This window comes from Malurus melanocephalus, unplaced genomic scaffold (assembly GCF_030028575.1).
Source record: "Malurus melanocephalus ecotype Western Australia unplaced genomic scaffold, MMel_1.1 scaffold_171, whole genome shotgun sequence".
Classification (NCBI taxonomy): domain Eukaryota; kingdom Metazoa; phylum Chordata; class Aves; order Passeriformes; family Maluridae; genus Malurus; species Malurus melanocephalus.
This window is the reverse complement of record NW_026623403.1, coordinates 1322392-1350271: the sequence shown is the minus strand read 5'-3', so window position 1 is coordinate 1350271 and position 27880 is coordinate 1322392. Positions and strand designations below refer to the sequence as shown.

At 38.2% G+C, this 27880-nt stretch overlaps 1 protein-coding gene across 1 annotated transcript; it reads left to right on the top strand.

The window, feature by feature from the left end:
• The first annotated feature begins 16 nt into the window (after positions 1 to 16).
• Positions 17 to 27880, top strand: DCAF13 (DDB1 and CUL4 associated factor 13). The gene is made up of 11 exons (XM_057372455.1): positions 17 to 152; positions 1149 to 1348; positions 3176 to 3283; positions 5032 to 5121; positions 5982 to 6137; positions 6843 to 6920; positions 10740 to 10822; positions 12732 to 12896; positions 15864 to 15999; positions 23761 to 23924; positions 24717 to 27880. The coding sequence occupies exons 1-11, from the start codon at positions 83 to 85 to the stop codon at positions 24802 to 24804; spliced, it is 1338 nt and encodes a 445-aa protein (XP_057228438.1). The 5' UTR covers positions 17 to 82; the 3' UTR covers positions 24805 to 27880.

The following is a 27880-nucleotide window of genomic DNA, read 5'->3' as shown; positions in this document are numbered from 1 at the left end:
GGCTCGAGCCCTCGCGCGAGAACGGCCCGCGCGCCGCGTCCGGTCACGTGCGCGCGCGGTTGCCGGCGGAGCGGGCGCAGGGATGAGGGTGAAGGTGCTGAGCCGCAATCCCGATGACTACGTGCGGGAGACCAAGCTGGACCTGCAGCGCGGTGAGCGGGGCTCCCGGGCCGGCTCCCGGATCCGATGGGCCCGGCCCGGCCTGGCCCAGCCGGCCCGGAAGGGATGAGGCCGGCGGCGGAGCGAGGGAGGCAGGAAGGCGTTCGGGCACCCGTCGGCCGCGCCCCGCCCCGCTCCGTTCCGTTCCGCTCGGCTCCGGTCCCCTCCCCTCCGCCGGCTGCCACGGTTGGATAGGCCGGGCAGTGGGCTTTTGGGCTTCCCTTCTTCCCCGCACCGGCCGTTTTTCCCCGCGGGTGCCAGTCCCAGGCGGGCATTTGAGTGCGGTGCTCGTCTGCGGAGGAAACCTTCCCTTGCCGTGGGCCGGCGGCTGTCGGAAGCTGCATCTCGGGGTGCCAGGGCCTGCTCTGAAAGCGGCGTCAGAGGAGGAGTGCGGGGTTGGGGTTTTAATCACTGTTCTGGCACCCGGAGGTTGCGCTTAGTATTACCGAGGTTATCCTTTGCAGTTTTTTGCTCTTAATGCTGTTTCATTCCTCCTGCATCGCGTTCGGCTTTTTGCAYGTTCACGTGGCAAAGTTGTTGATTGTATGCTGATTTCACACAGACAACATAGAGTCATGGAGGTTGGAAGGGACCTCTAAAAGTCATCTAGTCCAACCCCTCACCCTGCCCTGTGATGAACAGGGACATCTTCAGCTATCAGGTTGCTCAGTACCCTGATGGGGCATGTGCCATCTCATTGTAAAAAACATACTTCTAGCTAGTCTATAAATTTACTCTCTTTACGTTTAAAACCATTACTTGTTGACAGATCTCAACAGGCCCTGCTAAAGAGTCTGTCASCGTCTTTCTCATAGCCTCCCTTTAAGTACTGAAAGGCAGCAATGATGTTTCCCTGGTGCCTTCTCCAGGCTGAACAACCACAGCTCTCACAGCCTTTCTCMTGGGAGAGGCAGTCCATCCCTCTGATCGTGTCTCTCCTCTGAGCTTCCTCCAACATGGATTTCTAATGCGTGTGCTTTCTGTTGCAGTTCCAAGGAACTATGACCCTGCATTGCATCCATTTGAGGTTGCACGGGAGTACACAAGAGCTCTGAATGCCACAAAGCTAGAACGTGTATTTGCAAAACCCTTTCTTAGCTCACTTGATGGCCACAGAGATGGAGTCAATTGCATGGCCAAACATCCAAAAAGTTTGTCTACGGTGCTGTCTGGAGCTTGTGATGGAGAGGTAAGCTTACAAACCACAGCAAACAAGGTACCTTTCTTACTTTTTTCTTTCTCTTTTATGCTTCATTTTGGTTGGTTGGTTTTGTCACACCTTACTTTTCTGTCTTTGTTCAGTGTGTTACCTTTATCCTCACTCAGAATGTGAAACTTTCTGCTGCTCTGTCACTGCCATTTGATGGGGGAGACAAAATGTAGTGAAAGGTTCATGGGTTGAGATAAGGACAGGGAGAGATTACTCATCTACTRCTATCAAGGACAAAACAGACAACTTGGAGATATTAATGGAATTTATTAGTRACAAAATCAGAGCAGAATAATAAGAAGTAAAATAAGACCTTAAAACTACCTTCCCTCCACCTCTCCCTCCTTCCTGGKCTGTACCTCCTCCCCTTCAGGAGCGCAGGGAAATAAGGAAAGAAGGTTACAGTCAGTTCACTACAAGTTGTTCCTGTCTCTACTCAGGGAAAGGAGTCCCTGCGCTGCTCCACCATGGGGTCCCTCCCATGGGAGACAGTTCTCCATGAAGTTCGCCAGTATGAGTCCTTCCCACAGGCTGCAGATTTTCACAAACTGCTGCTGKGTGGGTGACTTTTCCACGGCATGCAGTCCTTCAAGAAAAGGCTGCTCCAGTGTGGGTCCCCCACAGGGTCACGAGTCCTGGGAAACCTGCTCCAGTGTGGACTCCTCTCTCCATGGGTCCACAGGTCCCTGCCAGGAGCCTCTCCCACAAGGGCTTTCTGTGGATTCACAGCCTTCTTTGTGGGCATCTGGCCTTGGTGTTCTCCACAGGCTGCAGGATGTTATCTAAACTGTAGACTGCCCCAATCGAAACCTGGCCAYGCAAACCCAATACACACTGTGATTTATTTTGCTGCCTACATGACCCCTTCACTCCTCACCATAAAGAAGTTTAATTGTCAGATTAGCTAGGGGGAAGGGGCACACAACCAAAAACCTCTTAGAATAACAATTTTTCATACTGCCTAAAAGGTGCTAGCCCTATGTATTTGATAATTTTACATAAATATTACAAATAGCAATCAAGGACACTTAAATTGGAACTTACTGCATAAAAAAATAGCCGTATTTCCTGAGTCCCCTGTCTTTTCTCATGCTTACAGTGTTCATTTGATAGTACTTTAATATTTTAAAGGTGTCTTCTGGGTAGTTGGTTACTTTCTGCCTTTTGTAGAAAGTGCAAGTGTCATGCAATGCAGTAGTATAAGGGAAGTTTACCTTTTCTGAGAGAAGCGGAACAAATTTCAATGAAAGTTCAGCCAGATTTCTTATCCACTGACAAGACCAGGTAAAGTACTGGATACTATAAATACATAAAAATATAAAAGCTGACCTCCATTTGTTTGTTGGTTTTTTTTTTTTTTTTTCTAAATGAGCCCAAAAGCTTTGAAACAGAAACCTCTGTGAGAGGTGGACATCTATAGAAAATGTACTACAGCAACTGGAGTGAAAACATTGTGTTGGTTTCAAATTTCTTTGTGCTTTTTTCTTTAAAGGGGTATTTTTTTTTTTGCTAAATTTGTAACTGCTGCTGTTTTTTAGCAAGAATTCTAGTTTAAAGATAGGGGAGTGCAAAATGCAGAAAGCATACAGCTTAGTCAGGTGAGAGGGTAAGAAGGAAGGAGCCTTACTTCTAAAATTATTTTTCAGGAAGGGAATAGTTAAATAGTTTCTAACATAAAATATGACCAGTGTTCAAACAAACTCTGCCATTTCATTACAATATGTGTGATCTCTTGTACTTGCATTTTGAGCTGCAGTTGTGGGCTATAGAAAGCTTACAGAATATTTGCTTCTCTGCTTTTGCCAGGTTAAAATTTGGAACTTGACCAGACGACAGTGTATTCGCACTATACAAGCCCATGAAGGCTTTGTTCGTGGCATGTGTGCCCGTTTCTGTGGTACATCGTTCTTCACTGTAAGTATTATGTGTCTCCTTAATACAGTGCRGCAGTACAGAGTGCCTGTTCACCATCTGTTTTCCACGGAGAAACTTGCTCTCTGTCATACAATATTTAAATATTGAGTGAATAGGCTTATTAAATTTGTCAGTGAACCCGACAGTTCTAGGTACGATGAAATTTTTTCTGATGCTGGGACACGAATGTCATTGAAGACTATCGAAGGGATAAATACCAGAAAATAGCTAACAGATGGTCATATAATTAAAACTCAAGTAAACTAGTTTTTATTAAAATAGTAAGTGGATTATGTTCATTGAAAGACACAGAAGCATGTAAAAAAGTAACCATTTGCATATACTATGATTAAAGATAATCTGATTAAGTCAGCACCATTACATGTGAATTTAGCTTTATTAATTTACATCAACCACAGCAGATTCAGTTACATGTAAACTGCCTGGAAATAGTATGTCTTCCTGTTTGCATTAAAACAGTTCTAAGATGACACAATAGGAACTGTTTTTGAAAACTGAAGTGTCCTGAGATTGTACTTTGTCTGAACTGGTGATAGAAGAGCTGTTTTTACTACAGTATATTTATCTTATCTGAAATATATACCAGGGCACCGRGAGTGTAGTTAGGATGTAGGGGAAGTCATTGTGAATAATCCTAAGTGGCTCCAAGTTAGTGGCTTCCCTTTTGACAATGCCTCTGCCTGAAAATTGGGAGAGTGAGAGAAGAAGTAGTAGTAGCACAATCAGGGAGGGGAAGATAAACTTGTAAWGCTAACATTTTTTTAGGCCTTTTTGCATGATCCAGGTCACTGCACAGCCATACAAAAGCTTGTACTGGCATTAGCACAAGAGGTAGAACAGAATTTGGAGCAGGCGACCAGAGCAACTGAGGTGGAAAATGCCTTTTAACTGATAACATGCTCGTCAAAGTGACTTCCAGAAGAAAATTCACTGTTTCAGGTGCTAGTTGATTAAAAATCACAAAATGTAGCCTTAGAAAAYAGCCATCATTCCAGCTCACCGTTTTCATATTCAGCCATCTATTTTGGAAACTGGAAAAGCTTTGTGGGTCAAGATGGACAGTTGAATAGATGAAAGAAAGGTGGTGGTGGGAAAGATGTGACAAACTGGAAATCTATCACCTGCACTCACGTGCTGACAGATCCCCAGACAACCTGTGAGCAGCAGCCACTGTGGAGCCAGCCCCACCCTCYTCTTTCTGCTCCCACTATGCCAGCTTTTATGGCAGAGCACTGTTCTATGRTACGGAATASTCCTTTGGCCAGTTCAGGAYRTGTGTTATGCCTTTGCCCCCTCCCAGTCTGTTACCCACCCCAAGCCTGTTTGCTGGTGGGTGAGGCAGGGGCGATGGAGGCAGAGTGGGAGCAGGGGGAATGCCTTGGCACTCTGCAAGCCCTGCTCAGCARCAGCCAARGCTTGGGTGCTSTATCAGCACTGTCTTAGCCACAAATCAAAACCACACTGCCAGGTGGGCTGCTATGAAGAATGTTCTCTCCACTCCAGCCAGACCATGTACATGTTTTGACAACATATTATGACCTAATATGAGAGCTAATGTGCAGCTTGGAGGTATAAAATGGAACAGTGAACRGGCAGGAGAAAGCACTTGTGTATGTCACAGAACATTTTTTTGAAAGGCTGTTTGTATTTAACTGCAGAGCACATCTAGCAAAATAGAAGGGAATATATTTATGTAAAGCTGCACAYGCTTTGTTCATTATTTCCAGGTTGGTGATGACAAAACAGTGAAGCAGTGGAAAATGGAGAGCCCAGAATATGGAGAAGAAGAAGAACCTATTCATACAATTCTTGGAAAGGTARTAAATCTTGAGTTTTGATTTTCCCACATATTTTGAATTAAATTTGAATCAATTTTAATCTTTTGATGGAGAGAGATACCACCTATTATCATAATGGGTGATGCATCAGATTTTATAATGGCACTTTTGAGTATCTTCATGTTTTTATTACATTTATTTTACATGTAACCAGAAAGGACTATCTCAAATGCCATCAGAGGCTGCTTAGCTCTGTCTCCATTAATTATCCCTTTCCTGCAAACTGGTCCAATTTCTGTGTAGTCTCTTCAGATGTGTTGTCAGTGATTAGTCTGCATTAAATAATTTCATGCCAATACCCCAYAGCCATTCAATATAAAAATGCTAACTTTACATCTTTCTTTTTGACAAAAGCAGTCTAAAAAGATATACTCTGGCACTTTCAATTTATGATAAGCTTATATTAGGAAGAACGCTAAATGCTTTTCTCAAATAGATAGTTTGAAACTCTTTAGTTATTGCAATGTCTGTGAAATCCATTCAGGTTCCCACTGAAAATTCAGTTGCAGTCTTAAAATTTTCATTTGCTTTAAAGTCAGCCAGGATTTTGTAAATATGCCTTTAGTGCCAACTCCCTTGTAAATTAACTAGAAATGCGTGTGTGCACCTTCAAACGAAAAAGAAAGCTTGCTACTGGTAGGGTTACAGCCCATAAGACTTGGTTTCTTGTAGCACTGCTGACCTAATTTTCAGTAATGTAAATGAGTAAAATTATGGGAGACTCCATATGCAATGATTTGTTGACCTTTTTCTCTAACAGAACATACTTGCATATTTATGCATACATCTAAGTTTTTAAATATTTGCTTTGTTTTTTGGTTTTTTTTTTCCCCTTAAAGACAGTGTATACAGGAATTGATCACCACTGGAAAGAACCTGTTTTTGCCACCTGTGGCCATCAAGTGGACATTTGGGATGAACAAAGGACAAGCCCCAAATGTTCTCTGACTTGGGGTTTTGATAGCATAAGCTGTGTAAAATTTAATCCCATTGAGGTAATGCTTCTGTTATATATTGGAAATCAATATTTTTCTTGAGCAGTATGAGATCTAAACTCTCTTTACACCACTTGAATGTTTTTTTCCAAGTTGAGATTTTGATTTATGYTTTTATGGAATGTTTAGGGGGAGCATATACATGGATTTTTATGRTTATATTATTTTGGCATGCAATACCATATATTTTTATCTTCCTATCTTTTGTCTCTATTAGTGGGGAGAGGAGAAACAAAAGCAGGGTAGTCTCCTTTCTGCCCACAACAATGCATACCTGGTACCTCAGTCATACAGTGTTGCAGTTATGGGACTGTGGAGCTGCCAGTTAACTTGTTTCAGTATTCTACTACCTCTGACTGAGACTTCTCGCCCTCTCCATGTCAAAATAATTTCATTTGAATCTTTACAGAACTTATTATACCTCTGGGCTGGGCTATGCTCATAGAGAAAGTGTTTATGAGGAATTGCCTATTTGTTTTAAAGCAGAGGGCCCTGGATGGRTCCTGAATCTTACAGGGAAAGCTATTTAAAATGTTCATGCTGGATAATTAGCTACACAGAAAAAATGATGAATGTAGTTCCTTGTCTGAAAAAGAAACTGATGACCAGCTTTGTGAAATAGCTTAGATACCTGATGTAAGCTGTTAACCACACTCTAGAAGTATTTCAAAGACCATACACATTGGTTTTGGTTTTTCTTTTCAGACTTACCTTTTGGGAAGCTGTGCTTCTGACAGAAATATTGTGCTATATGATATGAGAAAATCAACTCCATTAAAGAAGGTACTATTTTTCTTTTAAAAATCAATTAATGGTGCTAATAATCATACTGAAGATGTTAATAGCCTGTAACTGTTTGTGACAGTAGAGAACGGGAAGCTCTGAACTGCAAGTTCAGTGAGTTTTCATTGTCTGAGTCTTCTGAGTTTGAATTAATGTTGGGATTTAAACAATGCAGAGTTAGAAGGGCCCTTTTCTGCATTCAGACGGGCTGTCATGCTCACTCTGTTGTTATTCTTGATCAAGTGCCTGACCTGACAGCAATTTCACAATAAGAACTTTATGTTCCTGTATTGCGTTCTGTCTMTGTATGTGTGATTTTAATTTTTTTTTCTCTCCTCCTTGCCAGCAAGAAACAACTTCTCCACTGGAGAGCCTTGCTCTGCATTTGAAAATGCAGGGGAGATAAGCCACTCCCCTTTTGTGGGGCGATAAGCCGTTCCCTATGCACTTACAATAAGCATTCAGAAATCCTTTGCAGTGTAATCAAAATAGTATTTCTATGTGGAACTTACCGATGACGTAAAGATTCTTATTTACAAGAATATATATATTTATTTTAGATAAGAAGCCAGTATTCATACACACATGTCAAACCTCAATCAAGTTCAGTAGTTCTGAGCCCCAGAACTATCTTAACAATATTCTTRAAATACTATATTATGGCTTGTGAATATGCACTTGGTGTTCTTCTGTGTCTGCATGTGTCATTGATCTGATACACACTAGAACATTATAATGGTATTTAGTTATAAAATAGAATGTTGTTGGCATAACAGTATTGCTTTCTCTCCCTGTGCCCCAACAATTTTTAATGAAGTTTCACTTGGACCACTGAGGCAGTGCTTGTAAAAACTTGTCAATGATGCTACCTGAAGACCTGAATGTAGAAATGAACACAGMCAGTGCTGTAGAGCTGCAGTTACAAGGTCAAAGGATGAGTTTGATCCTTTGTGAACTAAATTTGAATCTGTCAGAATATTTTGTGTGTATATATGCTAAATATATGACTGTACATAGATGTGCATATCGATCTGTGTGCACCTGTTTGTATATGTGTATCTCAGGTAGCAGTATGCTATTCCTGCTTTAGGAATAAAACACTGGTAAGTACTTCCTTGCTTCCATGGGCAGTCTACTGGGATAGGGATGATTTTCCTGTGGAGAGGAGGTGAAATGTCCATTTCTGCATTAAGAGCTAAGGACTCTGGAATTTCTAGGGGAAAAGTGCTGCTTATTAGAGRTACCTTACTTATGTATGGCCACTGGTTTCTGGGACTGCTGCATTCCTGAGATTTGATCAGCAAAGCAGGTGGAACTCAGTGGGAGTCCCTTCATTAACAGGAATAGGAGTACAGCTTCTCACATCATGAAGCAGTAGCTCTCTTGCCGTTTCTCCTGAGTGTGGGTTTGAAAGCCTTAAGTTTGAAAGAGGGAGGGATAAGACAGAGATGCTACCTATGTTAAAAATAAGAACTAGTCTGAAAAAGGCTCAGAAAAGATGAATGAAAGCAATTCTGTTGAAAGACAAGAGGTAAATGTATGTTTTGGTAGGAGCTGGTGCTCTTTAAAAGTCATTCTTGTGCAACCTGGAAAGCTCAGGGTGTTTTAAAGGATCAGGAAAGCTTAGGGTGTTTTAAAGAAAGACTAGCATTTAAACAGCTGATGGGAACTGTATTTTCTCTTGCTTGTTGCATTCTTAGCTATTCATCTCAGCCAAATACCTTGTAGGTAGTAAAGGAAGACAGTTTAACATTTTGGCTTAYCTGTTTTTGTGTTAAAATAATCTCAGCATTTCCAGGCTGACACCCTTTGTAAACTAGTGTTCGCATTTAAAATAAATAAACCAAGAAAGCCAAGTTTTCAGGGACTTCACAATTTTGAGTTGTCTTAATGAGTGCTTAAACTTACTCATTTTATAAGATGTAAAATATATTAAAAATAACAGTAAAAGCTGGCTCTGGTATGGGTTTAGATACTTCTGAAATGTCATCATTAATGTATTTACAGCAACTTAAATCACTTCCAGCCCAGGTTGTTTCTGCCTTACATAGTTGTTTCTGAACCTGATGCTAGAACTGTGCACAGAGTCTCATTTCTTAGGCACTATTTTAATTCCAAAAGCCAGCTGGAATGAGCTGAAGATTTGTAAATTTTGGTGAAAAAATAGAGATTCGGAGCATGACAAAACTTGAGTCCTTTTGAAAGAGCTGAATTTTTTAGCAACATAAATATTAAGGGAGTTATTTTTTGACATGATTTAAAGTGCTTATTATACTGGATTACTTGTTATAATGGTGGATTAACATTAGTTATGTGCTCATTTTGCAGTGGCTGATAAACTTGTACAGGAAGGAATAAAGAACAATTCTTGATTAGTAACTCCCCAAATTTGTGCAAGGTTTATAACTAGAACAATACTGAAATCTGAGCAAATTCTGGTTGTCACATTAGTGTAAACAGAGCATCTCAGTGGCCACTTTTTAAACTAGAGATCACTTTGGACATCTGGTCATTACGTTCAGTTCTGTGTTCATGTAGTTTCTGAAAAGAAGTGGTGTTCTGCAGCACTGACTTTATAATAAACAGGGTAAGGTCACTTAGGAAATGAGGACTTRGGGAGAATGAGAATTTTGAGAATAAGCACCCACTCACTGCAATCTTTTGGAGGGGTGTTCAGTAAAGTCATCATTATTAAATTGTTTTGAGACTGTGTTCATTACTGTAAGGGTTATAATTGTACAACTATGTTCTGAAATATGTGTGAATTTATGGGGCTTGGTGTAGTSAGCCAAAAACAAAAATGAGGTTTGAGTGCCATAGCTTTAAATACCAAATTTCAGGATTTTTAAGTAGGATTGTAGCTRGCCTGGAGCATTGTAAGAAATCTTATAGAGTTGTTCAGTTTGTTAGAGAGCATCTTAATACACATCCACTTTGTGTCAGGCCTACTGYATAGTTTTAAATACCGTGGTTGGGAGCTCCTCTCAGTCTCAGCAGAAGCCAGCGCTGCTGTGTGTGTTGTGTGTCAGGTGACCTCCTGCCTGCCTTGCCTTGTCCCACAGGGGCCCAGCTGTCCTCAAAGATGAGGACATACAGCTTCCTAATGCTTCTTGTCTAGGCTGCAGTTAGCAAAGTGGAAGGGTCTGTTCTCAGCTGCCTTCCTCCCACTTCAGGGCCAAACGGCCTCTTTGTTGGCCATTTGTGCTTACAAATGTGTGAGCAATGATTCACTGCTGCTACACTGAGAGTGCTGAGTTGATGGCAACACAGTGACTTCTGTATACATTGCTTGGCACTTTAGCAAGAAATGGCAACTGTCCAGGAGAATTCRTGAACTGCAGTTTCAGAATGAAATCATGAAGGGCTGATAACTGGGAGAGCATCAAAATGTTATAGTTGCTTTGCAAATGCTGGGTCACGACTTCAGTTAATGACTATGTCCCTTGAAATAACCGTTTAGTTAGGTCTGTCTATAGATTATTTAACTGAAGGTTTCTGTAAACAAAATGGAGAAGTGAAATTTCTCAGTTCCAGACTTACTTGTTGACCACTAGTAGGTTGCYACCTTAAATAACCACTTAAAAAGATTTTATTCTAAGGTGACTTACAGAGGAGCTCAAAAATGGGAAGCATATGATGAGGAACAGGAGGTTCTTGAGTTTCAMTTCTGACATTGCTGAGGAAATAYTCTGTCATGTCACTCTTCCTCTGGSATAATTCTGTATCTACAAAGTGCTTGTCTTCAGTGATATATAGGAAATTTTGAACTACAGTATTTTATTGCCTATGACAAGTTAGCAATGTGTAAATGTATTTCAGGTTATCTTGAACATGAGGACAAATACATTATGTTGGAACCCTATGGAAGCTTTCATTTTCACTGCAGCAAATGAAGATTACAAGTAAGTGTGACCTTGCTTTTTGATAATCCTGGACATGTTATGTTTTTAATTTGTGTCTTAGTGATTTATGAGCATGCTAAAATAAATTTTTAAAAGACAGCTCTAAACTTGAATCACTTAACCTAGAGAATTGTAGGCATGCTGATAATAAGAAATATGAATGGATAGTAGACTGCCTCTTTCTGTGTATTTCAGACTTGGGGGTCAAAAAGCAGTATAATTTAGAATAAATGCAGCTGAACCAATGCAAGTGTGACTTGAAATGAGACCTGGAAAATGTGTACTATTGGTCCTGTCTGAGGCAATATTTTATTTTCTTGCCAGCTCTTTATAAGCTTGATATATTGTACTGATCAGCTATTTTAAATGAGAACATTTCTTAAAAAAAATAAGCTTTTGTGAGACAGTTCTGGAGACTGCAGTACTTATCCTTACAATGTCTCAGAGCAGTTTTTTACTTTTGAACAATACCATTCATGTGAACAGCTAATCTGATWTTGAAAAAGCTGTATCTTCAAAACTAGGCCGTTGCAAATGTGTTCCATATCCTTTTTTCCAGGAAGTCTGTGATCTAACAATAGATCACTGTTTTCTTCTAGAACATAGGGATTTTATCACTTATCTTAAGGCTCTTTTTCCAAGGAAATGGAACCTGGCTCAGACCTTGAAAGTGGGTGTTATATTCAATGTGCTGTTTTTCAGACATTTGTCATAGTATGGTAAAATTATTAGGCCACCTGATCTGTTTGTTTATAAGTTTAGTTTTTGTTTATGAATTTGCTTTTTGGTTGGTTTGGTTTCTTAATTTTTTTTCCATCTACCTCTTGTTAAACTGAAGAATAGAGTTGTTACTGTCAGGGACAACTGTCCTCTTGYAGCCTGAAGCAATTAGGATGTAAAGGCAAATGCATATGTCAGCAATGCATGTGCAAGTATTTGCTGATAATATGGAGTAGCAGTTTTGAATATGATGCTGCATACTTTCTCTTTCGGAATTTGGAAGAAAATGGCCATTATAGCATTCAGTGAGATATTTAATTTCTTCATTCATCTGCAGAAAGGAGGGTGAGAAACTTGCTGAATTAATTTTTTTAACATAATAGTTCTACTAAATAGYGTATCTTAAGCAGGTTTCAATAAATGCATTGTCTGTAAAGCACATAGGCTTATTTGATGGTCTACRCAGTGTTTTTGCCTAGCATGTACCATTCAGCTTTTTTCAAAGGGTGTAGAGGTAGATTTTTTACCTGAGCTTTGAAGTCYTTAAGGGCAAACCAGGTGTGGTCCAGCAGCTGGGTGTTTACTTTTAACAAAATGCTTTCCTGTRGATAGTGTGCTCTGCTGAACTGGCATCTCCATGTGTAAGGACGAAGCTTTCCCTGTACTCCKACACTTGGTCCACCAAGCTTTCCGTGTACTGGGCTGGCCTAAGATAATTAGGCAGTAAGAAAGGGTGCCAGCCAAATGGAACTGTACAGAAGACTCTGAATTACTAGGAGTTCACAATATGAGAATATTTAGAAATCTTTCAGTATTGATAGGCTTGCTGTAATGATTCAGAGATGCTTTTACAAGTCAAGGTGTGTACCTATGTCTGAAGATGGACTRAAGGAGGCCAGTGTGATGCTTTGAGTCAGTGACCCGTGAACAGATGATGAAGGGAATAGTGGAGCCTATCTGTCCTTTGATAGTGAGCAAGAAACTCATCTGATCCAATTACTAAACCCTCTGGTTAACAAACTTCCTTCAAGCCCTTAACAATGCAGTTTTCTTTCTTTTCTCATATTATGAGCTATTTTAAGGAGTTCCCTCTGTGATATGGGTCTTTTCTTAAGTGTAGTTTATGTAAAATGTCCTATTTACTTAGGAATTGTGATGATATTAAGCTATTGATGTATTTATTTTAAAGCTTATATACTTTTGATATGCGCTTTCTTGAATCACCTGTGATGGTGCATATGGATCATGTGTCTGCTGTTCTTGATGTGGATTATTCACCCACTGGGAAAGAATTTGTGTCTGCCAGCTTTGATAAGTCCATCCGCATTTTTCCTGTAGACAAAGGTCACAGCAGGTGAGTAGCTTTACACCATTCTCTCTTGCTGTCATACATTTCGGTGACTTTCTCCCAAATCCTCAAMATTATTAATTCATTCATTAACATCTTCATTGGGGCATTCACTCCCTGTGAATGTTGAAATCTTAGTCTGTTGGTAGCTTGAGGCTTACAGGCTGTGTAGTTAATATAATTCTGGAGTATGGATCAAGAGTAGAACTGCTTATCAAAYAGCAGTACTTCCACAATATGGAATTAAATTTAGGATGGATTATTGTGCTTGGGTGTAGTAATTTGTGTTTTACCAATGTGAATCCCATTTCATTTCCCTCTCTATGCATCCTCAATGTTTTTAGGTTACTTTGTGCTGTTTCTGTCGCCACTTAAGAAGTGTGTGGTGTGTTGCAACATTGTAGCATTTGGTTTCCTAGGGATTCTCTTCATCCTATATGGATGATTGCTAAGGACATGTAAAATGTGTTGCTGTATGAATTCCTGAGGATCAGTTTGGGACACTCTTGTGATCTGTTTCAGTGCACTTACTACCTTGTGTTCATATTTTGTTAACCTGGTTTTGATTTGTAACACAGTGCTTTGAATACAATTCATTTGGATTTAGTTTTTCATGTAAGATTCCRTAAGTCAGTATATTAAATATTTTGCTGAAGTTCAGATTGAATCTACTGTGTCTCCATTATTTTTTATTTTTCTTTCAGTTTGATGAAAACTGAAGCAAGTTATCTGATCTGTCTGGTATCATTTGATCTTCATAAACCTACCTTCATTATTCTCTCCTSTCAGTTCTTCCTCCTATTTTTTTAYTCTTAACTTTATTTTACTTCTGCTTGACTGCCGCTCTCCAACCTTGTCCCCCYGCAAAGTTGTTACTAACTCAAATGCTAGGTGATTTGAGGGTGAAAAGGTTGAAATACTGGTTGGGGAAGGAATATATATTTATTATTGATTGATGAAATTGTGCATGCTGTGTAACTTTTTTGTTCTCCTGTGCTGCATTAAAGGGTGAGAGGGGCTGTTTTGCATCCCCTCYCTATCTAATCTTCAGATAGTTGTCATTTTTTGTCTTGAAGTAATATTTTAATGTAATGTTAACACCTATCACTGAGGGAAAGTTTGCAGACCCCGCAATGCAACAGTAAAAGGCTTWATTGCACATTTTAGGAGATGGTTGCCAGGATCTATGGAGAATGCCTTCCTCTTTGTCCCCACTTTTCCCTTTTGTGTGGCAGCCGTAAATCCTAGCTTCTGGGAGAAGCCTTACAAATGAAAAGTTTTGTCTCATGTAATATAACTAGAGTGTTCTGTTCCACTTAAAAATCTGTAGAAGCTGTGCTTTTTTAGAATTGCKCAGTTTATATTAATCTCTATTTGGAAGATCTGATTCTACTTGGAAAACTGAGAGGGCAGTTGAGAATATCTGTAAAAAATATCCYGATGCTGTTCTAGTTTTGACTTCTGATGTCCTGCCAATCTGAAAAACTCCTAACTTCAGTTTCATATTTAAATAATGAAATTGTTTAGCCCTAAGAAATATGAGTTAYTATAAAGCTGAGTAAATTTAATAAGTGCTTAGTAAACAGAACTGTGTTTCTGTACAAACTTTTAAATGACAGATCCAGGTTATTTTCCCATGTTTTCTGTTTTCCTGTCCCTGAAAAATTATATTTAATACCTTGAGATGACAGCCACAGGATAGGCAAAGGCTGCAAATTCCGAGTATAGAAAGGAAATACTTAGTTCCCCAAAGATGGCTGAAGAAAGCTTTGTTTCTGAGTCACATTGTAAAATGAAAGGAAACACAGAAATGCTTGTGAAAGTGTGGATGTGCACACATGCATTAAACAGTGAAAAGCTGATGTGCGTGTTAATGTTTCCTGATGCTTCTTGTGCTCAGTCTTCCATGTAGTTTTTCTTGTAGAGTATTGCTTGCTGGTGAATTACAAGGAGTGGTTAAGCTTATTAAAGCTTATTTATTCTGGTATATTGATTACTTTTTTTTTTTCTCACAACCACGTCAGCTCAACCCTTCAATTCAAGTTTCTCCACAACACTTGAATAGATGTTGTTGTTTTCATGTTTCTTTTACATTATTACTTGGATTTTCCTCACAAAAATAACGAAGTAGAAGAAAGAGAGTGGCTTATAAGCTTTAGTGTATGACTGGTACATCGAAGAAGTGGCTATTGGTGGACATTAAATAGGCCTTATTTTCTCCTTCCTTACAGAATGCTAATAAATAGCTAAAATTACCAGAAAAGTRTATTTAGTCCTTTATTTTTATAGCAGAAATAAAAGAATACAGTTGTTTGATACATACTGAATCAAAATTACTCAAGAGTTTACCTTAATTATTGGTTTAAATGTAGCATGCAAAAACATTTTTCAACAGCACTTGTTGAGCAGGAGTCTGATCGGCAGAAATTKAAAAAGAAATTAAGTCCATTTTTGGGTGAAGGAGGGAAATCACAATGAAGAGTAGCAAATCCATTGCCATATCATAGATGGATGGCTGGGAGGTGTTTCTTTGCTTCTCGTTTTTTTACTCACAGTGGTGTCAGATCCTTTGGCACCTATTTTTCTGCATTCCCGTTCTATAATACTCTCAACGTAAAAGCATATTATTTAAAATTATTTCAGAAACAGTTGCATATCMCTGTATACCTGTGGCATGTTTTGCAAAAAGAGTCATTATTTAACTCTTTACTATATGAATTTCTATGAAAGCACTTGTTTGAAACACATCTAATCCTAGGTGATCCTTTATCAGTCTATCACACTTCATTTGTACCTCTATCTGTAGGAAGATRAGATCAGCACACTTTAAAATAGTCAGATTTTTTTAGAAACAACAGCAACAAAAAAGTTAAGAAATAAATTTTGTCTTGAACAGAATGCTTTCTGTTATGTACAAGGTAATGGTGACAAAAGTGATGATAGCAAATTTAAAAATGTTTCTCTTTGCTTTAGGGAGGTTTATCATACCAAACGAATGCAGCATGTCATCACTGTAAAGTGGACTTCAGATAACAAATACATTCTTTGCGGCTCGGATGAAATGAATATTCGCCTGTGGAAGGCCAATGCTTCTGAAAARCTAGGAGTGGTAAGAGTGGCATTTTGCTTTCTGCTATCACAACATGTTTGGGGGTTTTTGTTGTTATCACAGCCAGTTAGCCTCTTCAGCTTTTAAAAACTTGTTTCTAAGGGAAAGCTGTAAAATTATAGTTTGACATTTGTGCTTAATTGGCAGACTGACATGTGCAATATAGCTCATTGCTTTTACTGTAGGTAATAATAATAACAATAATAAYAGTATGACATCCCTTAACTATACAACATTCTTTCCTGAATCACAGCTTCCCATTGTTGCCACAAAAGGATGGTTTTTGGTCTTGGTTAACATTAACAATACTYATCAGTTCTATATAAATTAGATTAGAATTTTTTACCTGTGTGCTTATGCTAAGAATTAATTCCTTATCACTAGAGAAAAGGTAATAAATTCTTTTTACCCATACTTAAGTAGTTCTATTGAAGTTTAGAGTTAYTGGTTTTAAAGATTTTGACTGGCATGTAACTAGTTCATGTTCATTTAAGTTTGTTAAAAAAAAAGGATAAAAATAAAAAAACCCATGCTGTGATAAGCATAAAATAGTCTGGCACTGACGCATAGCTGAGGTTGTCATTAACTCTGAGGTACTAAGTGGGCAAAGTCRTATGGTACCTGAAGTCCATTTAATTCAGTGTAAATGTGTTTGGTGGAGGTGTTCCTCGTGTGAACAATCACCAGCCTCATTAGATAAGTCTTTCAGTTACACTTGTTCAAACRTGTATGTATAGACAAAGCCCAGATGTTCCCTTTCAGTTACCAATTGCATAGCTTTACCTGCACAGTTGTATCAAAGTATTGAGTGACTTTGGAGAATTAATTTGGCACTTTGTCTGCTGGGAGCAGTCCCTTTATGTAGCTTTATGTTGTTATGGTATTTTGGAGGTGCTTACATTGCCTTTTCTGAGCCCATCAGCAGAGCTGTCAGATAATGCCTGGGGGAATTTCTGCTTGATCTTGTGAAAGGTTGCTGGGAGAGGAAAAGGAAGCTGTGACTCAGGGAAGAATGTTGTACAGTTGAGGTGATGGATCTGTTGCATRCTTATGTCTAGGACTGCTTCTGATTACCTGAAGCTCCATCAAATTTAGGAGGGAAGAGGAGCAGAGTGGAGAGGTGGCAGGTGGAGGGAGTGGTAGGAGTTCCAGGCCTACACTGGAAACAGGATAATTCATGCGCTCCTGTGCACTGTGAAGCACTGGATATGGAGYTGCACAGTTAAAATAACATGTATGTCTTTGGCTGTGGCCTGCCAGAGGTATTGGGAAGTCCTGTTGCTATTCTCGTTTTTGCTGTAGAGCAGTAGATTAAAAAACTCACAGCTTTGTGGTCTGAGCAGTAATTGTGATTRCAAACTACTGTTTAGGTTGAGGTTTTTTTAATTTTATTTTTTTTTAAGAATACCTCTTTTTTTGAGGTTGCTTTGTTTTATTTTTTCCCCTTCTCTTCTGCTTTGATTCTTTGGATTTTCTCATGTAGTGCTTTGATCAAACACTTAAATACCAGTTCCATAGTTGCTGATTCTGGGGGTTCCACAAAGCTCATTAGAGACTTCACTTTTTGATTTCACTTTTATGTTCAATTTGTTTAGGTAGTGCAGTGTTGGGTAGAAATATTACCTGTTTTCCTTCTGTTATATCCATATGCTCATGGAAACACCCTTCTCACCTAATTTTATGATGTTATCTAAAACTTTCTCTTTCTACTCACTATATTTTTCATGAGAGATTATGATGTTTCTCTCTCAGATGCTGTTCTGTAATGGAATTGTCGGCATTTTTGATGTTCATTTTTACTCTAAACCCTTTGTGTGAAGGACAAGTGGGTAAAAAGAACGTCGCAAATACCATTTTTAAGTAGAAGGATTCCTAATATTTTCAGATGTGAACAAAAAATTCACTGTATTGACTACTAGATGGCATTGGCTCCTTTTCTTATGAAAGAATAAGGATAATTGACTCTGGGAAGTAATAGGCAAACACAGCTACTCCTGCATTGCAGAAATGTTGCATACCAAAAGGAAAACTTAGCTATTAAGTGTTCAGAATGTAGACTGCTAAACAATATTCTGCTGTTTACTGTAGTATTAGAATCAGTGAAAACTGGCCATGGATGGGCCTAAAAAAAAAGCCACTACTAATTGTGACGATTTGGTATTGGATATGGCCTGCACATTAATACCCTTGTGTTCCTTGACCTGATGGTGAATCCTACACAAGGCAGCCTTTGTTGTTTTCCTGTGTAAGTCTGGTATTGTTGCTTGCTGTTCCCCTTGGAGGCTGTGCCCGTGATTTTGTGCTGCTCTTCTCTTATGGGATCATTGCAGTGAAGCGTTTGTAACGTGGGTAAGGGTGTGCATTTCTGTCCAAGCACTTTGGCTGTCAGCTCCCAAGAGAACTAAATCAATAACTGTTTATGGCACTGGTCAGGTGGCATGTGCCTTACTATTTGATTTTTTTACCCTTCTTTTTTTCAGGTTTTTTTTGGGAGSGATTTTTTTGTTGTTGGGTTTATTTTTTTACTGTCAGAAGGGGAAATCCTTCCATAATTTAGAATACAGAATTTATCATCCTATCTTAAAAAAAAACCCACCTCAGAACATCAAAAAACATCCTAGGAAAGCAAAATTATTTAGAAATACAGGAAGAATTTAAAAGGGACATAATGTATTATGTAGAAGAACTGCTCTCATTTTGCAAGACAGTGATGAACTTGTGAAGAATTACATTATAATGAGAACATTTCATATCCCCATATCTTATGTGGAAATGTGTTGAAGCCTTGAATTTAGTAAGATGGAATTTTAAGCTGGCTGAAGTGGCTATAGTTGTAAAAAAWTTTTTTTAGAACCACTATGAAATTTTATTTTTCAGATGTTTAGTGAGTAGTTGTTGCTAATAGGACTCAGGAGTCCTCCCTCACAGCTTATCATACCCTTGGATATATCTTGGAAATGTTGCTTGGATTCAGGCAACTGTGCCAATCCCTGTTTGAGCCAACCTGGTAGTTCCTGTGATTCTTAACACTGCAACTATTAATGGCTATTTAGCAGGTTCCACTGATTTTCTTTAGTATCTGCTTCTTTTTTAGAGTATTGGTGTTCTTATCTTCACAGACATATGCTGGCTCATTTTGTAAATGTCCAGTTCTTACACTGTCTGTGGCTATTTTTTGAATGTTTTGAATATTCAAAGCTGAACATTCAGTAATTCTGTCAGAAGTGTCAAAATATGTCTTAAATGCTTAGTTGCTTGGTCTGCTGTTTTTCTTTGCTGAGAAGATTTGATTGAATGACTCATCCAAAGGTCACTGTATTTCTGATATAATGCTAAAATTTTGCAATACATTGYATTTTAAGATGGATATTTTTAGGCTGGGGATGGGTAGAAACCAACATCCTGAAAAAAGRAGAAAAATAGTAATCAAATATTTTTTTTTCTTTGATGAGTACTTAGTTGTTTTTATGCATTGCTGGGTTCCAAGGAAGTTACTCATGTTTTGGCTGGTGAACATTTATCCAGTTGGAAAGTTGTACTTTCTGAACTGTAGCTACCCAAGCAGTCATCAGTTCTGACATGCATGTTTCTTTCGGGTTTTAATGTATTTGGCACTGCACTCATTATTCAAAATCAGTGAAACATGAAAGAAAGAAGAAAAGTCTCTGGAGGAGCCAGAGGCATCTTGTGTCTCTACTCCGCTGACAATTAAGTCTGCACAGGTTTTACATGGGTTACCCCTCTACAGGGGTAACCAAACCCAAATATTTCTGTTGGAGCTACTGCAGAGGCTGCTATAATACTTTTCAACATTTAGTTTTAATTAAAATTTCATTAATTGATTAAAATGTAATATTAAATAGTACATAACAAGTGTTATTTTTTAAGCAATAAACCATTTATCTCTGCATGCCCAGAAGCAAAAGACTCAATTAAGACTTGAATTGAACTCTAGGCTGTTCAATTACATAAAATATGACTTGTTAAGTATGTTTGATGCTTTTTTACCTGTGCTTTTGAAGATGTTTGGGGCTTTATGAAAAGGGAAATGATTTTTACATTTGAGGAGGAAAATAGAGCCTCATCTGTGTGAAAGGCTGAAAAAAGCAGTAACAGATTTCAATTAAATAGTGTACAATTAATGTAATTAATAGAAAGAAAGGGATAGACTAGATTTTTTGAATTGTACTTAAAACAATGAACCATCAGTAAAACTTCTAAAAGCTGTATTGTGCTTCAGTCTACTGCCACATCAAARAAGAAACTATACCTACAGTTCTTAGAGTGTGAATTCTTAGTAACATCACTTCTGTGAGTAACAGCTGCAAAATTTGTTACTTTTATGAATTAAAACAAAGGAGTGGGTTAGGATTTTAGTAAAACTGGATTTTAGTAAAACTGCTAATGAGTGAGTGAACAGTAGTGGAGCATAGGTTTGCTGCTTCCCTGAAAAATACAGAAGTAACAGATTTTGAATATGGTCTGGTAGAYATAGGAGAAATGCAGTTAGAAATCTTAGTTTTGATCTAGCAAAATGCATTAGCAGGAGCTCATCAAAACTGTCTAAAGCAATTGTTTATCCTTTCAATCTGTTTCTACTATGTGGTTCCATTTGCTGAGTTAATGCTGATAACAAGCAGTACCAGATACTGTGGGACGTGGCATTCTTTTCATAGTGACTTTGGGCTTGTGATTCAGTGCACCTGTAACTTCAGCCCTGTAGCTATGGTTTTATGCTCCTAACATCTACATTGCCTTACATTACCTTTCTGGTTTGTGCTTTTGTCATTCATTTAGATGTAAAGAAATCAAAATTTTTGGTCCAGGAAAGAATGAATAATAAACTTGAAGGCAATAAATTTAGAGAGGTGTTTTCAGCAGAGCAATGGAAAAATAAATAAATACTAGCTACAGTGTAGAAAACTGCTGGGATATGTTTGATTCCAAAAATACATTGCATCTGTGCTCTTGCCTGCCCTAACTGAGAAGGGCAACCTGAAGAGTACAGATAAACATTCATTTCACATTCTCATGCTGAATTACAGAAGTCTTAATAGTGTGGAGTTTTAAATACGGCACAGTACAAGTACAACCCTCTTGAGGACGAGAGTTTTTTTAAGCGTGGTTTTAGCTTTTAATCAAGGCTTCAAAAATGCTTACGTTCCCTCTGTTTAAATGGGAAAAATAAGCCATCTCTATCATCAGGAGGGAGGAGAAGAGGCATGGRCAGTTTAYTCGAGGAGGCATTTTCCTATTGCTGACAAATTGGTTGCATTTAAAGAGTTCTTTTTCCTGTYTTTTTTTCCTSCTARGTATTTGCTGTGARGTCCTMCTGTGGTATTGACACAAAACAGCTATGTTTTTGCCACATAATCTTCATTTTCCTCATGTAGGAAAGAAATTGCACATTCATTTTTGGAACATATGAAAAAATAGTCATATGTCACCTTTAAGCATGTCTTCCCCTCATGATGTCACACAAATCCTAATTTATTATATTTGTTAAATTGTAGAGTGTTCTAGGCCCTATAAACGAAATCTCTAATTCTGCAAATCATGCTGTGCATCTTCTCCAGCCCAAAAGAGAATGGGAAGGAACGCTGTTCTCTTCAGCTGTTCACACTGACCTTTGTAATGTGACTTGCAAGAGAGAGGCTGGAATTCAGCACATTATTGCAGTGTGCTTTCTTAGCTGTCTGCTGTCTCTCATAAAGGGAACTYGTCATTACTGCAAAATTTTCTTTTACCATTGTGTGGATGAGGGTGCACTTAGCACAGCCGGGTGTATTGGCCTCTGGCATCCCGTRGTTGGATGGAAAGTCACCAGCTGTGTGCCTTTCTCTGTACCACATTACCCATAAAAATGGAGTCAGGCTCTACCCACCTCTTAATCTATACTAATTTTTAAAATAAGATGTCCTAGATGTATCTTTAATTTACAGATTCACCTCTTGTCTGTAGAATCAGCAAGGTTGTACTAAATCAGCMGCAATTTGGTCTTCTAAAATTAAAAGAAGATCATTGCATTTAATTAAAATAAAGCTCTTTAATTTGGATTATGTTTGCAGTTTTCTGCGAAGTGAGAACACCTGGGATTTATTGAGAGGGAACCAGCGATTCAGGCTGACTCACAAGAAGGAATTTCAGTAAAAAGGGAGAGGGTAGCTTTAATGGGCTAAAATTGTAGAATTTACTCCATTTCAGAAGCCACAATGAATGTAAGTAAATTAGGAACAAGCAGGTGTGGAGAAACTGGTTAAGAGCATCGTTTATTTCTGTTGCCAGAATAAGAATTGTTTGAGCCATGAGCAGCTCTGCATCTGGTACCTATTTTCTTTATTGTCCCAGACTGGAAGCTCCTTTGTGGCATGTTTTATTAGWACTTGCTTTCAGATGATTTGTAGTATTCTGGACCAAAATCATCTGAGTGTGATATTTTATTTATTTAGCATTCATGAAAAGTTCTACCTGAAGTCACATACAAAAGTGATCTCCAGAGTGGAGAATAAATAGCCAATTGCTGATTTCAAGGGGGAGYGTTCCCATATATTTCGAGTGAAATTTCTAACTGTGTGTAATAAAGTTGTTGGTTCTGTTACGGCTTTTTGTTTGTTAGCATCTGAAACTCCGGTTCTGTCTTTTCTTGAAAGTATGGAGTTGTTTACAAAGCTGAATAAGCAGAAGTTGCCTGAACTATTTTTTTACTTTTAATGTATCAGATGGACATAGTAGTATATGCACCATGGTTTAATTGAAAATATGAAGCATTTTAGGACATCTGAAATATTGGAGTTSCACAGTTTGGGCAGGAGGGTAGGAAAAAGAGGATGGGATTATCATGATCCCATATTTAATACTAACAGATTTTATGTTTGTATGAAAACTTACCAGACTGAAATGCAGCTGAAATTCTCAAAGATCTCAAATCCAAAATACATAGAGACTGCTGTTCCTCATGAAGCAATGCATGCTTTAAACAAAAACTTTTTTTTTTCCTTTTAATAAATAAACATTAGGACCAAAGGGAAAAAGCCTAAGTGGAAAAAAAAAAAAGCCTTCTGTAGATTGGCTATCAGGAGAAGGTGTTTCTTACTTCAGTGTTGTTAATGGTGTCTTGGACAGAATTTTAAGAATAAATTAAAAATTAATCTTTTGTGCAATACCAGCTCACTTGTATTTCATGTGTTTGTAATACTAATTTTTAGCTGCTTGATGAAAGTTGGAACTGCCTGTGTGCCGTACAGTAAAGCCAATATTTGAAATCTGATACGCRCGTTATGCTTCCTAAGGGATCGAGGTGCTGGGTAAGATTTAGGCCACCTGAAGAGCTGTCTGTAAAGCTGTTCATCAAGACAGTTCCTCTGTAGCATTTATACTTACACTGACCAGTGATTAAAATGCTTGCAAATACTTGTTTTACAGGGAAAAAGCTTTACAGGGAAAAACTTTACAGGGAAAGTTGATCATCATCAGAGGTTAGGAAAGACTAATGAAARAGTGTTTACTGTCAGCTATTTATGGTCTCTTTTGTTTCTCTACAGCCCATTCAAATCTGAATCTTGGGAATTAAAATTCACTCAACTTTAAAATGATGGTATTGTTGGAAKTTTAGGTTTTTTAATACTACCTGCCCTTATTCTGAAGGAATTTTCCACAAGGAAGCCATTTGAATGARAAGTTAAAATTTTGTTTAGTAGAGAAGATTGACAGTTAGATCCCTGTTCTTTTATAATGTGCTTGTCTGTTTTGTTTTCCCTGTAGCTTGCRCCCCGAGAGAAGGCAGCCATGAATTACAATCAGAAGCTGAAGGAGAAGTTCCAGTTTCACCCCCAGATCCGGCGCATAGCTCAGCACCGACACTTGCCCAAGAGCATTTATTGCCAAATCAAGGAGCAGAGGATCATGAGAGAGGCTCGGCGGCGCAAGTAYGTGTTCATCCTCTGGCTTTGCTTTCTCTTCCTCTTAATAAAGTGCATCACTGCAGTGCTGCTGTAGCAGCAGTGTATGGGAGTGATAGAGCTGCTTTTAACATCTGAATGAGTGATGATGAACTACTGGATTGAATATAAGGAAAAGGCAGACAAGTGCCAGTGAGGACTGGCGGCTTCCCAAAAGTACAGTGAAGACATGGCAACAAATACCATACTGGAAAGAGCCACGGTGCTTGGTTAAGCGTAGCATGATTCCCCATTGCAGTGGAAATAGGATGGGCTGTTTTGGGTGTGTGGTGGGATTTTGTTTTCATTTGTTTTTTTGTGGGTTTGCGGTTTTGTTTTTTTTGATCATGCTGGATTCCAGGATGAATGTTTGATGCTCCCTGGATCATTGCCATATTGGAATTTCTAGGAGCAGGAGGTGGCATACTTTGCTGCAGCTATTGAATTAACAGCAAAGTGGTGGGTCTTAGTCATCTTTATTAACTAAGAATTCTATGAACTTGAGCAGTTGATTCTGTTGACATGAAAACCAAGCTGAGCTCCMAAGAAAAGGCTCTATTTGAAWCCTTTCTAAATTAGCCAACTTTAAAGTTACTTTTAAAAGGGATGGTCCTTCTTCCCAAAGSAGTATATGGCTTTTGATTAATAGAAGCAGAGCAGTTCTTAGCTTTTTTGGTTTTATTTGTAGAAGTCCATTAGTAGTTTGAGGAGGAAACTAGTGTGTTCCTCCAGCATTTGTGCTGAYTACTGAGTTTTATTTTTCTATTTTTTTTTTCCTAGGGAACAGAATCGTCGTAAGCACAGCAAGCCGGGATCTGTGCCATTTGTGCCAGAGAGAAAGAAGCATATTGTGGCAGTAGTGAAATAATTCTTTTCACATGTACAAAATGCTACAATGAAAGAAAAATGTCACTGTTGAAAGAATAATATACTGTACAAAATTTGATGGACATTGGTAAGACAGCATATGGTTCCAGAAACATGACTTTTCTTTCAGGTTTGTGCATCCTCTGACTTCTTAAGTCGTCATCTGCTCTGAGTAGTTAGGAGAATTTGCCTTGTAATCTTTTATTGCCCTTTGCCTGACGTTAGTGACCCAACACTGTGTTGCAGTGKAGTTTGACCCTTTTGATACAAGCAAATAACTTGGTGGAGGATATCTGTAATTCCAGTTTTATTCCTTGGTTTCTACAAAAGAAGGATGAAATAGGTTAATATTTGTTAGAGAAAAAAAACCTGCTCCATACACAGTTGCAAAAATGGTCTCCCTTATGCTGTCTTTTTTWAAAAATATTTTTATTTAAATGAATTTAATAAAATAAACAAGTGACCTTAAGCAATGGACTAGATTTTGATTATTCCAACTTCTGAATATTTTGCTTTATATGTCTTATAATACAATATGAATTTTTTTAATCCAAAAAGAAATTCAACAGAATTTTCAGACATGTGTAAACATATTTATAATTTCGCTCTGGTTTCTTAACTGTTGTTACATAACTTGACCAAACTTCGGACTGTTAAGTTGCTACTATTGAAAATTAAATAGTTAAATAACTTTTTAAAACTTAGAAAGTCTGGATGAAAAATGACATAAATTGTATAAATCTCACCATAATCTCATCTCATAGATGAAATTTGTTGGAAGCCTTCTGTTTTAAGTTTGTTGAAGAAAAATGGAAGCTTCACACTTCACAAGGTATCTGTAGCCCGAAGCTCCTTTGCAGTGTGCCTGGGAAATGCTCTGCTTCTCTTCCAGTGGGATAACAGCCTTTATCTGAAGATGCCAAGGTGATCAGAAAACTATGCTGGAGTTAAACGAGGTTGTCTAGACTGAAGAGAAATATGAGATGTGGAATAACCYTAATGTTGCTTAACATCATCTGTACAAAAAGATCTTTCTAAGTCTTAACACTACAGTCTGGAATTATACTCTCCTTGCCCTGAGCTTATGCACAAAAAAAAAAAAATATGAACTCAATTAGCGTAAACTTTACACTTAATTTTGTTTTGATCAGATTGAACACTTTGAGCACTTGTCTTCATGTAGTATTCGGTTTAATGTATCTATTTGACACTAATCTTTATGCATTTCTAGTTCTTACGCTTTAACTTGTCTATTGCAGTACCATTTGTGCAAGATTCCTGAATGATCATGGTRAAATCATGGCTCTGTGATAAGAGGCCATAATGTATCTTTTACTCTCTGGGTCACCTACCTTATGGAGTGATGCGGAAGAGAAGCAGATCTGAAAAGCTATAGGTAGGATGATGAGAAGGACTGGAACAGATCAGGGAATAGGCCGATACTGGCTGTGTGCCTGTTGTACTAATACAGTGCACTGTGTGCCAAATAGAGTTTATTTTCTCCCTGAAATACTGAAAAAATTGAGAGAGTATGCAATCTAAAGTATGGCTTGTGACACAGCTGTAGTCAAGTCTTGCACAATTTGCAAAACCAGACTAATCTCCTGAAATGTGATTAAAAATTTTCAGCCTTGTCAGTTTAGCTTGAGTTGAAGTTGTTGATTATTGATTTATTGAGTCATGATAACCTCTGGTTGTGAACAAGCCTGGTGCTTGGAATTTCTGAGCTTTGGTGCAGAACTTTGCATGTAATGAGAGCTTTCAGTTCTGCAGTTAGGTTATGGTGATGTATTGGTGTGGAGCAGTTGGCATAAGCCATGTCCAAATGATCTCCTCGTGTTCTACCATGTTTGTCCACTGTTGCTTTCAGAGAGGATCTGGATGGTACAACTCAAAGGATCAGGGTTAGCTGCAAATTGCTAGAAAGTTTGTAACGATGCTGAAAAAAGGAATTTTAAAGTTAGGAGTGTACTTGGAATCTGTGCATTCAGTTTTAATTCCTTTTCCAAAATCACTGGGTATAGGTTTACACAGAGATTGGTCTTGGCGTCAAATGGGGCACCCTCTTAGCATTCCAGGAAAAAGTCTGTTTTCAAAAATCAAATCTTGCTCTAACTTCTAGAAATATACTAGTTGTAAAACCAGCATAGGTTTGAGCTGGAGTGTCAGTCGGAATTTTGCAGATGGCAGTTGCTGTCTGTCAGTTCAGAGGATCCCTGGCCATRGATTTGTACACTGTTGGCCTAGCTCATGTTGATTTATCCCTTTTGGAAACCCTTAGATACCTTTGTGATATCTGTCTCTGATACCTTTTGCGGTCATCCACCAAAAGTACATCATGCCACAATTCTAAGAGCAGGGGTTTTCAAATTTAAATGTAGTTGCCAGGTCGTAGCTGTGCTTACAAGAAGTGCTCATGTAAGTCTGTCACAGGCCATTACTGAAATGATTTAGAAATTAAAATAAAGGAGCTGGAGCCCTTAATTGTTTTTTTTATTTGATGGGGGGTTTTAAAATATTTTTCCCTCAGTTATTTAAGTGGTGTAATCAGACCTCATCTTAATGACCTTATTGGAGTTACCTAGATTTATTAAAATTATTATATGTAAAAAGACTATGGATACGTATATCTGTGTGTATGTGTACCCAAGTGTATGCAGAATAAAATCCTTAGCATCACATAAAATACTGAAAATCTAAGGCAAGTGGTAGTGTTTCCTTTCAAAATTTTGGTGTTGATGATTGAGGAAAAAAAGGAGATGATMGATTATTTGCTAAACAAATGCATTGCCTCTAGATCTGCTGATTTAAAAAAAAAAAAAAAGAGATAACTTCTGTATATGTTCTTCCTATGGAAAGATACTTAGGGAGTGTTTTGAAAGGGAAATATTTTTTATTGCAGAAATACTTAAATCAGTATTCATAGCCTTGGTCAATTTTAGCTGTTTCATGATACAGCAGCTATGGAGTCATCAATGTTTTATTTCTGTTTTATCATAGCCAGACTATGTAATGAAAGAGATATTTGAATAAAGTAATTTCTTTTRCTCTCCATATATTGTAGATACCTGAGTGGC